This window comes from Myotis davidii, unplaced genomic scaffold (assembly GCF_000327345.1).
Source record: "Myotis davidii unplaced genomic scaffold, ASM32734v1 scaffold120, whole genome shotgun sequence".
NCBI lineage: Eukaryota > Metazoa > Chordata > Mammalia > Chiroptera > Vespertilionidae > Myotis > Myotis davidii.
Window position 1 is genome coordinate 1,034,147 of NW_006294778.1, and position 18,402 is coordinate 1,052,548.

General features: G+C 53.8%; 2 protein-coding genes across 3 annotated transcripts in view; one reads left to right on the forward strand and one right to left on the reverse strand.

Moving 5' to 3' along the window:
- SYN3 (synapsin III) overlaps positions 1 to 18,402 on the forward strand; it is a 416,488-nt gene that overhangs the window by 113,029 nt on the left and 285,057 nt on the right. For both annotated transcript variants that reach the window (XM_006769322.2, XM_006769323.2), the window contains exons 5-6: positions 4,694 to 4,850; positions 6,168 to 6,257. In XM_006769322.2, coding sequence (XP_006769385.1) covers positions 4,694 to 4,850; positions 6,168 to 6,257 — 247 coding nt within the window. The remainder of the gene's footprint in view (positions 1 to 4,693; positions 4,851 to 6,167; positions 6,258 to 18,402) is intronic.
- TIMP3 (TIMP metallopeptidase inhibitor 3) overlaps positions 8,400 to 18,402 on the reverse strand; it is a 56,646-nt gene continuing 46,643 nt past the window's right edge. The window contains exons 3-5 of the mRNA XM_006769321.2: positions 13,682 to 13,793; positions 12,897 to 13,018; positions 8,400 to 11,802 (exon numbers count right to left, since the gene is read on the reverse strand). Of these exons, the coding sequence (XP_006769384.1) occupies positions 11,605 to 11,802; positions 12,897 to 13,018; positions 13,682 to 13,793 (432 nt within the window). The 3' untranslated portion in view covers positions 8,400 to 11,604. The remainder of the gene's footprint in view (positions 11,803 to 12,896; positions 13,019 to 13,681; positions 13,794 to 18,402) is intronic.

The window sequence follows — 18,402 nt, forward strand, 5'->3', positions numbered from 1 at the left end:
GAGCGCCCCTGGCTTGTTCGGTAGTTCACCTGATGGCACATGTGTGGCCTGTGAGGCCTGGCTGTCAATGGGGAGGGCTTTGGGTTGAAATGTGCTTCCCGTCACCCCCCAGCAGCACCATCATTTTTTATCTCAAAATGGGCTTTCCCCCTCGCCCTCCCCTGCGCTTCCCCAGCCGCGGCCCAAGGAGCAGCTGCTCTGAGCCCCATCTCTCATCGGCTGCCTTATCTCCCCGATGAATAATGTTCCCTTTCCCAAGCAGGCAGCCTGGCAGGAGGCCCGCGGCTGGAACCGGCCGCTGACAGCCCTGGAGCCCGGGCAGCTGTCGGAGCCGCCCCCCGCCCGGGCCTCACGTGGGCCGAGGACAAACCCTCCCAGAGACGTGCCACCTGAGGCCCCAGGGCCCTGGCGAGCTGCAGCTCACAAGCACAGGTCTGTCGAGCACAGGACAGCACCCCTGGGTGCAGTCACCCTTCTGGGTGCTGGGAACATGGCTGGGCTGGGGACCGTTGGTGGGAAATGTGACTTGTACCTAACAATACAAACCTGTATACGTGGTCGTTCTGTGATCTTGAGAGGGTGTTTAATCTCTCTAGGCCTCTGTTTTCCTCATCTGTCAAATGGGCTCATCGTAGTATTGGGTAGTTCTCTGCTCAGATCCCCTTTGCCAGCCAGAGCGCCCACCCCTCCAGCACTGTGATGCCACGGTTGTGGCTCTACCTCCAGCCTTCAGAGCCTAGGGCTGATGGTACCATCCTGACACACCCAGGGGCTAACTCCCTCTGCTGTCTCTCCCCTCCCATCAGGGGAGTTGCTAACTGACTGATATTGGAGACCCAAAAGCCCAGCCCTCCTCCCTCAAGGTGGACAACTCAGTGGGACTATTCATGCCCCAGAGGCCCCTGAGGATCAGGCCAAGACTAGACTTAGCCGTGACTACACCCTTCTCTTCCTGTCCCGCATCCCTCGTCCTCGACAGCCTCTTCTCAAGAGCACGCCTGCCTCCGTGAACCGCAGGCTCTCGGACACCTGGGTGGAGCTCTGCTTCCAGGGGCCCAGCCCAAGTTAAACACCCACTTCACAGGGGCTTTGTGTGGGGTCGGAGGAGATAAGGCTTGAAAGCCCCTCATAGGTGTCTGGCACTTGGCAAGGTCCCTGTCGTTTGTAATCACGATTCTTACAACCTACCGCTACGTGACAGAAAGTCACGCTTGGACAGATGTGACGGAGAGCCGGGTGTTGAAAGCCTTGGTTCTGAGTCTGGGATTGGAGGCAGTCATCCCGGGAAGGGCCCTCGGAGGTCACTTAGCCCAGTTTTTTTTGGCCAATGAGGAAACTGAGGCCCAGGGAGGTGAAGCCGTGCTCTCAGACCCACAGCGAGTCAGGGACAGGGCTGGAAGCCACGTCACATTTTCCCACACTCACGCGTTACCTGGCTTCTTCAGATCCTTTTCCTGGCTCGCTGATGAAGTGTTACTAACTTCAGAGGGGCCAGGACCCTGAGAAGCGAGGCCAGAGCATGCTCCACTTCCACGTGCCTCTCCTGAGCACCTACTGTGTGCTGGGCACCTGCTAGGCACCAGAAAAAGATTCTCACACGTAGTTCCCAACCCCTGGTTGTTTCCTCATCTGGAAAATGGGGATGATACCAGCAGCTTCCGAGGAGTGAAGATGCACACAGAGCCTAGAATAGAGGCTCACGGTGCATTAGCTATTCCTTGAGGTCAGGGAGTGAGGGCACGGCAGAAGCCACCTGACCTTGGAGTTTGGCACTGAGGGGCGGTTTCATTGGGGTAGAAAGGGGCCTGGCAGCCAGAGGCGAGGACTGTGGTGATGGGTGCATGGGAGCCGGGGCTGGCAGGGGTGGATTGCCTTGTCCAAGGTGTAGCCATGGGGGGAAGAGGAGGACTGGCTGGTATGGCTGCCCGGCCGAGTGGAGGGGACTTGCTTCACCGTTCACTTACGGATTGACGCTAACCAGAAGTTCTGATGAATGCCCCAACCACGGTGTCACGAAAATGGAAAATTTCGAAGCGACAGAGCTCGCCTGCAGCCTCACCACCTCAGCGCGTAGCCATTTTCCATCTTGCCTGCCAGGACCATCGTGTTCACGGCGTTCTGGTCACACAGCGTCTCTTTCCTCTTGTTTTATGTCACGTGAAATCGTCCCGTCCGCATTTTCCGTGGCGTTACAGCATTGTCACATTGATCATTTTTTCCCCCAAAATGAAGATGACCTCATTGTTTTTTCCTGGTTGTAAAAACGTTCCGTGTTCTTTTTCTTTTTATTTTTTAAAACGCAGTCAGTGCCACAGAGCCTGCAGGAGAACGCAGTAACCCCATGTCCCACCCACCCTTCAGAGCAGCCAGCTGAGCCCTTGGTGAACATCCTTCCAAACAAACCTTCGTGTGTTGGTCAGCGCGTTGACTCGTTAACATTTTAAAGTGTAAACATGACCATCGCTTAACGGTCGATTCCTTTTGCACCTCTAAGCGCAGGTTTCCTTATTGTGGGGGTTGGGCTGGTTGTTTGGGAAGTTCGAAGGGGCTGTGGAAGGATACACACACCAGCAAAGGAACCAGAACGTTCTGGAAGCTGCTAGAAAGAGGAGGCATTGGGGGTGGGCTGTGTCTGTGTTTCCTGAGGCTGCTGTCACGAAGTGCCCCAGGCTGGGCGGCTTACACAACAAGGATGGATTCTCGTGTAGTTCAGAGTCCGGGATCTGCGATCACGTGTGGCAGGCCCGGGCTCCCTCCCAGGACCTGGGGAGGGTCCTTTCCTGCCTCCTCCTGGCTCCTCCTGGATGCCAGCCATCTTTGCTGCTCCTTGCGTGTAGACACTTCCCTCCGATCTTTACCTCCTTCGTCGCGTGCAGCCCTCCTCTTGCTCTCCACTTCTGTGTCTGCATTTACACTTCCTGTAAACTCCCAGGCATCGGGTGAGGCCCCTCCACTCCAGCATCGCCTCGTCTTCGCTTGATTAAATCTGCAGACACTATTTCCCTAAGGTCACTCACGCAGGTAACAGGGCTGAGGACTTCGACGTGTCTTTTTGGGGGACACACTTTAACTCAATGTGTGGGTTCACCAGGGGGACGGAGGAATAGGGTGGAGCAGCATGGACACTGTCTCAGGAACGAAAGGGAAGCCAGAGAGCAGGATAAACAGACAGATTCTGAGACTGAGAAAGGAGGTGAGGAAGGCTACTTCCTCCCACAACTCATGTTCCTGTATTATAAACTTTACAGAGAGGCCCAGGATTCATCAGAGAGCCCAGCTGTTCATAAACCAGCCGGGCCCCTTTCCCACAGTCGCCACGATGTGCGGCTGCTGGTGGGCCCCACGGGCCTCTCGACAGCATCTGGTGTCACTCGCCACCAAAAGGTTGCAGGTTCAATTCACGGGCAGGGCACATACCCAGGTTGCAGTTTCGATTCCCAGTTGGGGCACGTGCAGGAGCCAACTGATCAATGTTTCTCACATCTCTCTCTCTCTCTCTCTCTCTCTCCCTCTCCCTCTCCCTCCCCCTTTCTCTCTAAAATCAATTTAAAAAAATTTTAAAAGACATACTTTTTAAATTACATTTTAAAACGTTTATACCCTTTAACCCAGTAATCCCACTTCTTAAATCTATCTTAAGGAGATATTTTTAAATGAAGGCAGTGATTTTTGTGCAAAGATGAATGTGTGTGAAATATTGGAAATAGCCTATTTGATGAGAGTAGATGATTGGTTGATTTAATTATGATATGCTAGGGGCCCAGTGCACAAATTCATGCACCATGAAAGGAACTGTGGGCCATGAGGCTGCAGTCGGCACAGAGGCAGGTCTTGGCCCATCCTCCACACCCCTGCCCAGCCCCTCTGGTTGCGGCCCCCAGCCCCCTGTCTCCCAGCAGCCCCACTCCTGTTGCCATGGCTCCCACATGCTGACGGCACTGGCCCCGCTCCCACCCACTGACGGTGCAAAGCGATTGGGGCCAGCACCAGCAGTGGGTGCGGGTGGGGCTGGCACCGTAAGCAGGTGCGAGCGGTGGCTGCTGCTCCAATCACCCCTCAGGAGCAGGGGGAGGTGAAGAAGCCCGCAGGGGCAATCAGGGCTGGCAGCCGCTGCTCGCACCTGCAGATGGTACCACTTCGGGACCAGTGCCGGGCACCAGCAGTGGGTGTGAGCAGCGGCTCCAGTGCCGGCTGCGGGTGCAAGTGGCGTCGGCACTGGCAGTGGGTGTGAGCCCGGCTGGTGTGACTCAGTGGTTGAGTGTTGAACTATGAGCTTGGAGGCCAGGGTTCGATTCCCAGTCCGGGCACATGCCTGGGTTGCAGGCCCGATCCTCAGTGTGGAGCTTGCAGGAGGCAGCCAATTAATGATTTTCTCTCATCATTGATGTTTCTCTCTCTATCTTTATATCTCTATCTCTGAAATCAATAAAAAAATATTTTTTTATAAAAAGAATATTATGAAAAATAAAAAGAAAGGGAAGCAGAAAGAAAGTGAAAGTTGTTTTCAATCATTTTACGTGGTGTTTGCAACTGACCATCCTCATCCACACCCACCACCCCATCCCCATTGTGAACGGCGGGCTCCCGGGCAGTGGCCACACCGGCTCAGTGCTCTTCCAGCAGCCTGTGGCCAAGGCATGGCATTCCCTCAGTGCACAGCGCAGTCAAGCTGCTGTCGACCTCTCTCTCACAGGTCCTTCAAGCCAGACTTCATCCTGGTCCGCCAGCACGCCTACAGCATGGCCCTGGGCGAAGACTACCGCAGCCTGGTCATCGGCCTGCAGTACGGAGGGCTGCCCGCCGTCAACTCCCTCTACTCCGTCTACAACTTCTGCAGCAAGCCCTGGGTGGTAGGTGGCGGCTAGGCTAACTCAGAGCGAGGTGGGGGTGATGGGAGGCCCTCCCAGGCCTGAAACGGGCCCGTTCCCCAACATGGAGACCTCAGAATGAAAAGGCAGCTGAATGAGCAACTTGGATCCCAGTCCCCTTCTTGTAATGGTTGCCTAACAAATATCATATAACACATATTACGATATAGTAGTGTCATATAATGATAATAGTGGTAAGAGGCAGTACCGTCCTGTTCTGACTGATATTCTATCATGTCACTGTTATTAGCAGTAGGCACTGTTTATTGAGCTCTGAGCAAGGACCAGAACATTGTGCTGCCTGGCATTCGGTCCATCATTATCACGTGCAGGTGGCTCAAAATAGCTGAGGAACTCACCCAGAGTCCAGGCGCGAAGCCAGAACTTGGGAGCCCTCTTTCCAGCCCCCAAGACTTGATTTCCCCCACCTTTTATTCACTTGTTTCATTCATTCACTTGATGTAGTTGAGTCTCCATCTAAATGTTACCTGTAAGAGAGGCTTTCCCCAAAATACCACGCCCCCAACTATGCCTAAATCCGTTAATACCCTACGCGATTCATCCTCGCAAGACCTCTATGGGGTTGGGTCCCTCGTTTTCTCCATCCACAGACAAGGACACAGAAGTTCAGGCACCTGATGTGGTTTTCCCAGATTACCCAGAACGGAGGTGCAGGAGCAGGAGTTTAAACCCAGAGTCTGTGCCATAAACGCCTATGCCACGTGCCTCCCTAGAAAGAAGGGCGCGGCAGGCAAGGGACATGGCGTGAATGTCAGCAGGTTTTGCTTGTGTGAGAGGCTGAGGGTATAGGACAGTGATGACGAACCTATGACACTGACACGTTCACCTCTGACACGCGAACTCATTTTTTTGGTTGATTTTTTCTGTGTTAAACGGCATTTAAATATGTAAAATAAATACCCAAAATATAAGTCTTTGTTTGACTATGGTTGCAAATATCAAAAAATTTTTATATGTGACACGGCACCAGAGTTAAGTTAGGGTTTTTCAAAATGCTGACAGGCCGAGCTCAAAAGGTTCGCCATCACTAGTATAGGAAATGTGCATTAAAAGTTATTGAGCTGAACTCGGTGTGCCTGGCAGGAATGAAGGGGTTGATGCAGCCAGATGAAGGAGATAACGATGCCCAGCTAAGGCCTGTGACCTTTTCCCTGTAGGCAGAGAGCAGCCGCTGTAGCTCAGCTCAGAGCCATCAGACGCTCGAGCCCCGGGGTCACGGGTGGCTCTGTCATACGGGATGACAGGTGTTGACCAATGTTCTCTCCTCTTCTCCCCTAGTTTTCTCAGCTCATTAAGATCTTCCACTCCCTGGGTCCTGAGAAGTTCCCGCTTGTGGAGCAGACGTTTTTCCCCAACCATAAGCCAATGGTGAGTGTCCTGTCTACGCTGCTTATTTGCATGATCTGGAGTGACACGTGTCTGTGTTCTCCGTCCATTTGGATGGAGGAGGTGGGCCCGGGGTGGCTCTCTCGGGAAGAACCGCAATGTCTTACGGGACGCCCGGCTGTCCTAAGGAAAGAGTCCCCTCCGTAGGTGGGATTGAGACCGCAGGACGCATGACCAAGGGGGGCAGAGTTCCTTGGGACTTCAGGGGTTTGGGGCCCACAAGGGGACAACTTGAACGAGCCTGTGGGGGCCAAAGGTTGATAATAAGGGTAATTGATGTTTCAGAGGCGGGATGTTATTTTGTTTGCGCCTGCGCCGGACTTGGTTTCTTATGTTAATAAAAGTGGTAATGTTTGACTGGCATGGATTGTTGAAGGGCAGTTTCCTTGTGTGTCCTCTTCACATTCCAACTTTTGAATACACTTGCTGTTGTCTCTGGGAAGTGGTCGGAGCTTAACTTGGACAGCCCGAGGGCAGAGGTCATGGTCGTTTTAAATGGGTGGAGAGCGCTGGTGCAAGTTGGGTGGGAGAGTCCTGGGCAGCTGGAAACAGCCCGAGACATGCCTGCTTGTGCGGTTGGTCACAGGAACCCAGGGCCGTAGCTCCACTCGCCTCAGGAAGCATGGGAGTCTTGGAGAACAGGGTAGTTAATAGGGTATCAGAGGGTACCAGCAGGGGTCAGTGGCCTCTGTGGACTTCCAAGCTCAGGCTGCTGAGCTGGACAATCGCATTTGGAGACACTCTTGGGTAGGACTGCAGGCTCCAGGTGGGAGCAGTCGATGCAGAGGGTTGCCATTGATTATCTCTCACTTGCATTCGATGCCGTGAGAGTCCGAGCATGCAGGATGTGTGGTTGGAATAAGAAGGGCGTGTGGAACCCGGCATATTCCCGCAAAGCGTGACCACAGTGGGGAAACGGAGTGTTTATCGTCAAACCAGCCTGAGCGTGACTCCTCGCTCTGCTTGCTCACTAGATCCTGGGCAATGAATTCATGTCTGTGAGTCTGAGTTCCCATTGCTGAAAACCACGGGTGATAGAGGAACAACCTCACTGGGTTGTTGAGATTTAACGAGACCCTGTGTGTAGAGTGCTGTGCCTGGTGTCCAATAGGTGTTCAAAGTAGGGTCGCTTTAAAATACAAGCAAAGCTCTACCCTGGGACATTGTCAGCAATGGGGTGACAATTGGGTGAAGGGTTTACAGCGTCCATTGGGGGTGACAGGCGGCTCTAAGCTCTGGGCAGGCTTTGCCGTCTACGGTGTGGCCTCATGAGTTCCTGGCATTGAATTCATGCCACACTCAGAATTCCAGGCAGGCATTTGACATCTTTGCAGTCTTCCCCTCCCCACTTCCACGTGATTGAGGTTCTGAGGAAGGAGACGGACAGGCCAAGTCAGGGCTCCCATCCGGTAGTACCTGTAGCACTAACAGGTAACCAGGTGAAGATCCCAATTCTGTAGAACGATGGAGAACCATGGACATAGAATCGGGGAGCAAGGACGGGGCTGGAGGAGCAGCCAGGATGAAATCTAAGAGGCCTCTCCTGAAATTCCCCCTGCCTGGGGAGGGACCAGGGTGGGCGGGTCCACGCTGTGGAGGTGAATGGAGCGAGGGGAGTTTGCAGGGGCCTGGAGCCCGGGGCCAGGGCAGGCGGGACCCACCGGCTTCCAAGGCCCTCTGTGATCTGCAGCCCCCGACGGCGGCCAGGACACAAGGAGGCGAGAGACGGCAGGTGTGTGATAGAAATAAAACCACTTTACTGTTTAGAATCAAGGACGCACTATAAAAAGTGAACATTATGCAACATTACAAGACAATATACATTCACGGAATATAAAATTCATAAATAACATGGAGGAAAACTGTAAACAGTGCTACAAAATTTAGCAACAAATACATTCCTTCCAGACAGGGTTTTCTCTGGTTGGTGTCTCTCCATCACTTCTGGGCCTCAGGACAGCAGACTGGCTGAGGGGGACTGGTCTCTAAGTTCCTCACGCCTCCCAAGAGCCACTTGGGAGGCTGCTGAAATCTACCTCCTGCCCGTCCCCATTTTGTTTTGCTTCTGCCATCAGATCTTCAAAGCATTTTCCTTGTGTCAAACTATTTCAGTGATATTTTTTAACTTTGGGCAGCCGGGAGCCAAGCACTTGGGTGTCATCGTGGGGTAATCTGTATTGGCCATCGTCAAACCCAGGCTGACGGGCTGGGGCAGGGGAGGGTACGGTCTCCCTCGGTGTCTCTGAGACAGAGCTGCCCATATAAATAAATCATTTATTTCTTGAATTGCTCAGGAACCAGGGTATGAAAAATGGTGTTTGTGGGCTGTAGCCTGACCGCCGTTTGGGTCTGGGGCTGGCTGAGGAGTCTCCCAGTATTTCCTGCCTTGCCACGGGGAGCACTGGACAGAGAAGCAGATCCTGGAGGGCTTCCTGGAGAGGGAGGCAGAGAGATGGCCAGGAGACACCAAGAGGTCTTGGAATTACAGCTCTCATGGCCCGGGATTTAGGAGAAATCATGGCTTCCCAATTGGCAAAGGGACCAGGGGAGGAGAGGAATGGGATTGCCCGGGACCAGTTGATACAGAGCAAGGACATGGAATTGCTTGCCATTTCCCCGCCTCCTGCCTCCTCCAGAGAGCACGGATGCTGACCGAGAGGGGGCCGGAGGGGCCTCAGCGCCGGCTCCTTCTAGCTTCCCCGGTTCGCCAGTCCAGCCGCCTGCGCCACAGAAGCATTTACCCTCCGTTCCACTGTAGAATTTGATTCGGGAAAATGGTGGTGTGTGGGTTTCATTTCTTTTTCTCTTAAACACAATGTACACATATTACAGCCTACACATGATAAGATTTAGCAAAATAAAACGTTCACAATATGATTGAAATACAGAAGTGCCTCAGCTACATAAATGACTTTAAATTATACAGTCAGTGAACAGGTGAAATAAACAAAGCTATAGCTTCTGGAAAGCTCCACAGATGCCCTCTGGCAACATCGCTTTGCACAGGACCCTTCTTTGCCCAGACCTGCTGTCCTCCTCACCGGGGCCTGGCACGTGGGCCTGTGGTTCTGCCTGCTTGTCTGCAGGGAAACCTCAGGTGACTCATGCCAGGGCCCACCCTGCCGGGTGAGTGGAGGGACCCCACCAGGGACCGATGATGGTCAGATGCCTCGTGGAGGGGAGGCTGATGTCCACCTGTGGGTAAGGGAACTTGTACAGGTTGGATTAGGGGTTCCACCTTGTAAGCCTTTGAGGCCGAAGTAAAAATCTTAAACATCAAGTCTGAGGCTCACCCCTTAAAAGACTGCTGACCGCAGCTCCTTCTGCTCACACTGCCCCCTGGGGACGACAAAGCCTCTGTTTCCTGCATGCCAAATGTCACGACCGCAGGTGAAAGGTACAAGGTAACGGACTTGATCCTAAAGAAGCCAGGTGCCTGTACTGTCTCCCCCGCACCACCTCCCCTCCCCGCCCTGGGGTTCCGCCAAGCACCCTGCCTGGGCATTTGCGTATGTGTGCGAGACATCACAACGCATCGCCTGCCTTTTGTTCTGTGTCAGTGGGCAGCTCTGTTTCCTAAAGCGGAATGAACTGAAGATACAGATACTAATAGAGGATAAATACCCATGATCTGGAAAAAGGAGAGCAGTCATGTTCCATGTCACCATCCTCCCACCCCCACCCCCATTCTGAAATATATATGATCGCCTGCTCTCCGCATCTCATCTCAGCACTAACATTTAAAATACTTTTATTTAACTGGAGAGTTTATATTATAGTTTTATTCCAAAAAACACAACAAAAGAAAACCCCCTACAGGCGATGACAGAATCAGGCTTCCCCAGTGACCACCCATTTAAGCCCATGAGGTGAGGCCGCCAGGAAGTGGCCTTCACCCACCCGTGAGCTGGGAAAGACAAGCCGGCCCAGGGAAGCTAGCCATCTGGCCTTGGCAGGGCACCGCAGCCTTCCCTCCTGAGCCCAGCCTGCGACCCACACTAACTCGCGTCTCCCACCGGAGCCCAGCCAGTAAGGCAGTGAAACGAAGCAGGAGAGAAGGACAGGGGCAGAGGTCAGGTGACCCCAGTTAGAGGAATGCTGAGGGTGTTCAGAATCTCAAACTTTAATTAAAATGAAAAAAAGAAAAGAAAAAGTCAACTTGGAATGTCATGATTTTCTTCCAACAAGCAACAACAAAATAGAAGAGATTAAACTATTGGTGTATTTAACAGCATGGAACAGAATTCTGTGTCCTGTAAAAAAAAAATCAGCTTATGTCCCCGTGTGGGTATATGCAAATGTGTATACAAACACAGCCTCCTTGGTGAGCTGAACGTTACCTTGGAAATAGTATTCTCTAACCAAATCTACGTGGCTACAGCTGTGGATAGTGTATATGGTGTGTGTATTTCTCCAATTTACATAAGGGCAACTCCTGGCCCCGTTGACCAAAGAGTTCTCCAGGAGGGAGTCTCGGGGGAGGCGGGGAAAGGAAAGACATTCGTCTCAGTTTTCACCAGAGCTTTTGTACAAGGCAGGCAAATAGCCTCCTGACCTCAGGCAGATGTTTAAGTCTTCCCTGGACTAAGAAAGTTCTGTTATTGCAGCCTGGCTGTTTGCTCCAGACTCGGAGACATCTGGTCTACCCGAGCATCACGGGACTGGGTGGGATTGTGTGTGCTGCATTCTCTCAGACCCTCTCTCATGGTTCCTCCCTGCCCCCTGCGCCTCTTACATGAGAGACACACAGACAGACATGGTCTGGTTGGAACATGCAGTAGCATCCCTCAGTGTGTAAGATCTCCCGCATACCTTGAGTCTATCTGGTTGCTACCCTTGACTGATCTTCAAACAGTTGGCTTTCAGCAGCGACCTTGTCTGTGTCCTTTCTGGGCTGGGATGGAGGGGAAGGGCAGAGGGAGGAGGGTCTAGGAGATGCTGGGGAGAGAGGGGAGGCAAGGAAGAAAGCGGGGTAGGCATTACAGTGCCCGCGTAGGGTAGTTTTTTGATTTTTGTTTTCCTAAAAAAATATAGATTATGTTATCACGAAGAGGAGGAGTGTACATTCCTCATTCTCTCTGGCATGGCACCAAAAATTCCTGGGTGGAAACGGGGGATGTCAAAACCAAAAAAGACGGCGTGGGGTGGGGCCAGGAGGTTGTTTCCGAATAAACTCCATATGACAGCACAGACTTTGCTTTAAGTGTTCGAAGTGCTAAATTTGCGAGAAAAACAGGCACTAATTTCATTGTCATCATTTGGGAAGAGTTAGTGTCCGAGGGAAGCTCAGCGGGAAGGGAGGGTGGTGAGGCGGGGCAGGGCCTGGCGCTCAGGGGTCTGTGGCATTGATGATGGTTTTGTCTGGGGGGGCCCATCCTCGGTACCAGCTGCAGGAGCCACCCTTCTGCCGGATGCAGGCGTAGTGTTTGGTCTGGTGGCCAGGGTAGCCGAAACTCGCGGCCATGTCGGTCCAGACACACTCGTTCTTGGAGCTCACGAAGCAAGGCGGATAGTAGCAGGTCTTGATCTGCAATTAGGTAACAGCCGTCGGTTAGCAGACTCTGCCATGGCGGACCCAGGCCTGATGCCGGCCCAGGGCAGGACTCCTCAGAACCTGGGACCACGGCAGGGGGACCCCAGCCACCGCGGTCCCTTGGTGAAAAGAACATACTACTGGCTAACTCTTACTGAGCACCTACTGTACGCCAGACATTCTGCTAAAGGCTGCTATGGTCTTCTCTTTCATTCTGATAACAGCTGTCTCTCCCTTTTACAAATATGGAAATAGAGGCTCAGAGAGGTTAAGCAACTGAATGGCGCAGCCAGGTCACACAGCCAGAAAGTGGTAGCATTAGACATTTGAGAGAGCTTCTCCCTCTCAAGTGGTAACAAGCCAGGATGGGCGATCTCAGTTCTTGTAGGGAATTGAGGAAGCGGATTAAAGCATAAACTTTAGGAGTTCAGCTGCCCTAGGCTGGTCATCAGACGTAGCGAGCTGTGTGACTTAGGGCAAGTTAGTTAGGGTCTCAGAGCCTCTAGTTCCTCATCTGTAAAATGGGGAGGACAGTAGTAAAAACTGCAGAGTTGTTTTGAGAGTCACATGAGAGGACAGCCCCGCTCCCTCCAACAGCGGGAAGGCTGTGAGCCTTGTCCCTGTGCCCGGGTCAAGGGGTTGGGCCTGGCTCAAGGGTCATGTTCTGTTGTGTGTGGCATCAGTGAGCCAGCTCTCCTCCCCTCCCCACCAGGGTGGAGCCGCCAATGAGTCAGCTGCTCGAGTGAGCCCACTTGGCATCACTTGGCAGGACCCTGTACCTGCCACCAACGTGAGCCGAGGGAGGGGCCAGGAAGCTGAAGAGCCCTTGTGCCCCAGCAACTGCCAAGGGGGCAGCACAGATGGACGGAGGCAGCGGATTGCAGCAAGAAGGCACTCTGCTCTCGCCTTCTCCGCTCCTCGGCCTGGGACAGCATTCCTTCCACCCCTGCTCAAACCTGCTCCTCTGCCCCGGCCCCTCCTCACTCCCTTCCCTGCACCAGGGCCCAGCACCCAGGGCAGCAGGAGCTGGTATTTCTGGGGCTGAGAGCCAGCACTCCCCTTCCCCACCTGCCCGTCCCAGGGCTTACCTTGCAGTTACAACCCAGGTGATACCGATAGTTCAGCCCCTTGCGCTGGGAGATGGTGAGCTGGTCCCACCGCTCCACAAAGTTGCACAGTCCTATGTACACCTTCCCATCGAAGATCCGGCCTGGAGGAGGAGAGAGGGTGGCAGGGGCAGAGTTGTTTTGGGGGAGCCCAGCAGAAGGGGAAGAAGCCACACCTCCTGAGCCCCCACCATGAACCAGGGACTGTGCTCAGTACGCTTCCATCCTGAGATGTGTTATTTCATCCTCCCCTACACCTTTGAGGATGGACTGAGTCCCCGTTGTCCCGATGGGGAAAACCAACTCAGAGAGTCACTCAGACCATGGAGCTGGTTCCAGGGGCCAGCTCTTCACTTCCCACATGTGTGGTTTCGGGCTCTGGTTTTGTCATTTCCTTTCCTACAGTGACGGCCTACTGGGGGCAGGGGTGAGTTTCAAAGACAGATCGTAGGCTGACTGTGAGGCGGAGAGGAGCGGGGACTGATGACCCCTTTTCATCTACAGCAGTGCGGAGACACCAAAACCAGGGGATCTCCTCCACGGGTTCTGGGGTGGAGCTGAGACAAAGCCAGCCTGGGTGCAGCAGCCTCAGGGTCCCCCCACGGGCTGCGGGAGGTGCCCTCAACCCTACACGCTCCCCACAATTCACTGGGCGTAGGCAGAGGTCCTCGGGACCCTTCTGGTCAGCCACTCCTCCTCCGTCCTTCTGAAGTGAAGGATCGTGGGCCTCGGCCAAACCCCGGCCCAGCTGCTAAGTTGGCTGTTACCTGTCAGCAGGTACTGGTACTTGTTGACCTCCAGCTTCACGCCACAGAGACTCTCGGAAGCTTCCGTGTGGATGTACTGCACGTGGGGCATCTTTGTGAAACCCCGGTACATCTGTGGGCAGGAGGAAGGTTGTGAGAGGAGGACCCAGGCTCCGGAGCCCACTGTCATGTAGTCTACAGCAGCGGTTCTCAACCTGTGGGTCGCGACCCCTTGGGCGGTCGAACGACCCTTTCACAGGGGTCGCCTAAGACCCTCCTGCATATCAGATATTTACATTACGATTCATAACAGTAGCAACATTACAGTTATGAAGTAGCAACGAAAATAATTTTATGGTTGGATCACAACATGAGGAACTGTATTTAAAGGGCCCGAAGGTTGAGAGCCACTGGTCTACAGGAATCAGATTCCCCTGACTGGTCATCGCGAGGCCGGTCACCAACCCACCCCCCCAGGTCCTTCGCTCCGGATGAGGCCACCTCGTCTCCTCCCGACTGAGACGATATTGGCGGCTGCCCAGAGAAGCCTTCCCGTCCAACCAATCGCACTTCCCATCCCAACCCCCCACAAATGCTCCTCCAGGGACACCCATTTCTAGAAATCCACAGACGGCTTTGCTGTGAAAGGGGTCTTCCCTGCCTCCCCAGCCTCAGGGCCTGAGCTCCGAGAAGGCAGCCAGCCAGCAATCTCTTGATGTCTTGGTGACATGTCCCAGTGTATGAAAGCTTACCTTCTCACGTACATTCCCTCACTGTCTCCTCCCAGGAACCTTAGGAGGCAGGTACTCCTGTACCCATTTTACAGATGGGGGATGTGGGGGGACTCAGAAAAAGTCTGTTTGGCTGGCGAAAGTAGAACTCAAGCCCAAGGTTCCCCATGCTTCTGTTCCTCTGACCGTCGACTGAAAGCACTGGTTCTTTCACCCCAGATAAAGCACAAAAGCCTGCACACAGCTCCTAGGTGTTTAAACCCTCTATCATGGTCAAACGGCTGATATTTGGGCATTTTTGTCTACAACATAATCTAATACAGTAGTTCCCAACTGCAGGCGATGTTATCCCCAGCCCAGGAGATACTTGGCAATGTCCGGAGACATTTTTGCTTGCTGCAGCTGGGAGGTGGGGTGGAGGGGCTGCTTATGATGGATGGAGCCAGGGATGTTGCTAAATATCCTATGATCTACAAGGCAGCTCCCTCCCCCCCAGCAAAGAGTTCTCCTGGCCCCAGATGTCAACAGTACCGAGGCTGAGAAATTCTCCTCTAATCCCAACCCACTTAAACCCATGACAGCCCTATGATGCAGGCATTGTTATGTCCATTTTATAGATGAGGAGCCTGAGGCCCAGGGAGGTTCATGGCTTGTCTGAGGCCACACAGTTGGTAGATGGCAGAGGTAGGGGTCCAAGCAGGGGACTGTGCTCCAGAGTCCATCCTCTTAGCCATTATCCGATGGGCCCACCCTGTGCACACTCACAAGTTAATGCTCAGGGAACTGGTGCAGGGAGCTGCCTGGTGACCACCGCGCCTGCTCTGTCAGCGTGTGCTCAGCCACTGGTGTGAATGTGACGGAGTCTGAATCCCCTCGGTGCCTCCAGGTCAAGCCCGCGAGGGTTACGTGGGTCCGGATCTGTCACTGAACTCTGTGCCTGGGAGCTGCTGGGGGTGGATGGGCACCGAGGGGCTGCCCGTGCCCATGATCCCTCCAGTGTTCAGAACACACAGGCCCTGGGTGCTGGTGGTCTCCGGGCGGATCCCAAGGGTTTGCAGTAGGACAGAGCCTCTCCAGGGGCTCCTGGCATGCGCTATTCACTTACTGGTGGGAATTAATAAAAAGCCGGACCTCATCTCATTGGTGTCTCACCCAAGGGCCTCCGTTTGGTCTGATGGGCTATTTGTTTTCCCTCCTTGTCTTCTTTTAAGTGGTGAGCAGCGGGCGGGGTAGGAGCTAGGAGCTCTGCCGTCAGAAGGGGTCTGTGGGAGGGACGGAGCTTGGGAGCCCTGCCTTCTGGAGGGGAGCGCTCTGGTGGTTGTGTGCAGCCAGCAGTGCAGATGGTTCTCATTCACCTGGCCTCCCTTCCTAATCCTCTCCTCCTGAGACAGCTGCCGGGGGAGACGCCGCCAGGCGCTACGCGAAGTGCTGTCCGCACGCGGTGTTGGTTATTCTGTGGGGAGCACGGCCCCCCACTTCCTCAGTGCTAGGTGGCGTCTCTCCGGCTTCCACGGGAACCGTGCTCAGGAGTGCCGCTGGGTGCCTCCACCCAGGGTGGCCGTCTGTGCCCAGCACCTTCTCGCTTTGGGGTGGAGGACCCCTGAGTGTTGGGCCAGTCTTTCAACCCAGGCCTCGCTCTAAGTCTGTCTTTCAGGCCTCGTCTATTGGAGCCTCAGTTCATTCCCTGTGGGTCTCCCCCCTTCATCTCCTCTCTGCTTTGTGGTGAGAACCGGCCCCTGCTTAGAGTCCCGTGCCTTCGCTGCTCAGGAAGAGCTGGACCCGTCAGACCCAGCCTGGCTTCGCCGCTGATCTTGAATTTGCAGGAGCCTTATGTTAACACGGCTCTCGCACCCGCACGCAGTCAGACTGTAATGTGTCCCAAGTGATCGCACCTGACAAACAGTGCTGCCTGGTGGGGTGCGTTCTGAAGATAACAATATGGTAAATGTATCGTAGTGGTATTTTACTCCTTCTGTTGTCTTTTCTTTATATTAGTCCTATCTTGACCTACATATTGATCCTAAAGGGTCCTTAGATCTGCCGTCGTAGAGACCCAGAATTGGCTTGACAAATTTAGGAGAGTTACAATAGGCTTATCATGTTCTGAAGTCTGAGAATTGGAGGATTAGAACTGAAAAGGATGCTAAAGATAACCTAATCTAGCCAGTGCAGTGGAGGATTAATGGTAAACCTGGGTTTCTGGAGACAGGGTCTTGTCCCTGCCTTGTGTGAGCCACGTGGACAGCGACTCAGTTTCTTCATCTGTGAAATGGGGCAGCTCACTTACTCCATAAGATGCTGTTGAGAATTAAGTGACTTAGAATAGCACCGAGTGCACAACATTCAGTAGAAGCCACTTAAGACCAGGTATACTACAATTCACAAGGAGCGGGGAAAGGTTTGGTCCCCTTCCCACGTGTCTTTGCCCAACCTCCTCTCTTCGTGCCCATAGTTAGAGCTGGCGTGGAACTTCCGGTGTAAGCGAGTTGTCCCTTCTCTCCCCCAGCTTTACTGAGGCATCGTTGACAAATAGAAAGGGTGTGTATTTAAGGTGTACAATGTGCTGTGTTGATAGATGTGTGCCTGGTGAAGTGATGGCCACAATCCAGCTGGTTAGCACATCCACCCCCTCCTAGCGTTCCTTCTGTGTGTGACAGCACTGAAGTTCTGCTCTCAGCAAACCCACAGTATACAACCTGCCCTGGTAGCCAGAGTCCCCATGCTGGGCCTCAGGTCCCCAGCGTCCTTTCATCCTGCAAAGCTGAAACTTTGTACCCATTTCCCCCACCTCCCAGCCACCAGTGACCACTATTCTACTCTCTGCCTCGAAGCGTTTGACTTTTTCGATTCCACGTCAGAGTGAGACCATGCAGTGTTTCTTTCTCCGTCTGTCTTATTTGACTTAGCATGCCTTCCAGGTTCATCCTGTTGTCACAAAGGACAAGATGTCCTTTTTCAAAGCTGAATGCTGTTCCATTGTGCATGGGCATGTGCGTGTGCGCGCGCGCGCGCGCGCGCGCGCGCGCGTTATCCTGTTGTCACAAGGGACAAGATGTCCTTTTTCAAAGCTGAATGCTATTCCATTGTGCATGGGCATGTGCGTGTGCGTGTGCGTGTGCGTGTGTGTGTGTGTGAAATTCTACAAGGCTCTGGGCTCCCACCTCGGTAGTATCTACACAAGGTTGCAAGAAGTTCACTTCCCTTGGGGTGAAGGGACACTGTGTGAGGAAGATGTTTCTGAGTCTGAGGGCATCTATCAGTATTTCTCTGGTGCCCACGGAAGACCACTGTGCTGCACGCAAGCTCACTTACAGACCAAGCAACCGAGTTTGCAGCTAGTGCCCGACTGGGACCAGGCGCATGGCCTTCCTCTCACAGACTGCTGTCTGGCTGGGGAGGCAGAGCCTGAGAGTGGAGCCGGTCCCTGCACACGGTTAATGGGACCCAGAGAAGGGACGCTGTGTGCTGGGAGGGGGTGTCAGAGGCTGGAGCCAGAGCTTCAAAGGCGAGACCCTGCTATTGCTCATCCCATCAGACAAACCGCCAAAGGAAGGAAGCCCCCGGGGTCCAAGCATTCCAGTCGCCCAGCGGATCTGTCTATCTATCCTGCCAGAGTCAGGACCTGCACAGTCTCCCCATGGGACGCGCTGGGACATATTGTCCCCACGTGCTGTCCCTGCAGCTGGCCTGAGAGCATGTCTCTACGGCACCAGCGGCAGCCCCTGGCAAAGCAGACTGCTTTCCCATGGTCCTGATAGGAGAGGCGGTCCCCATAGAGTACAGCGGCCACTTCTGGAAACTTCCACCTTTGCACCGCAGCCCCGTGGCTCAGCTCCTGCTAATCTCCAAGTTTGGGTTTGCAATGAGCTCCCTCAACATTCTAACAGCACCCCCCCCCCATCACCACCATGCACCGTGGGTCTCTGCACATTGGAGATGTGTCCGAGAGGCCATCCAGAGGCTCTGGAGTGAGCATATAGGAGGGGGTCTGCCTGTCTTTCATCTGGGTGA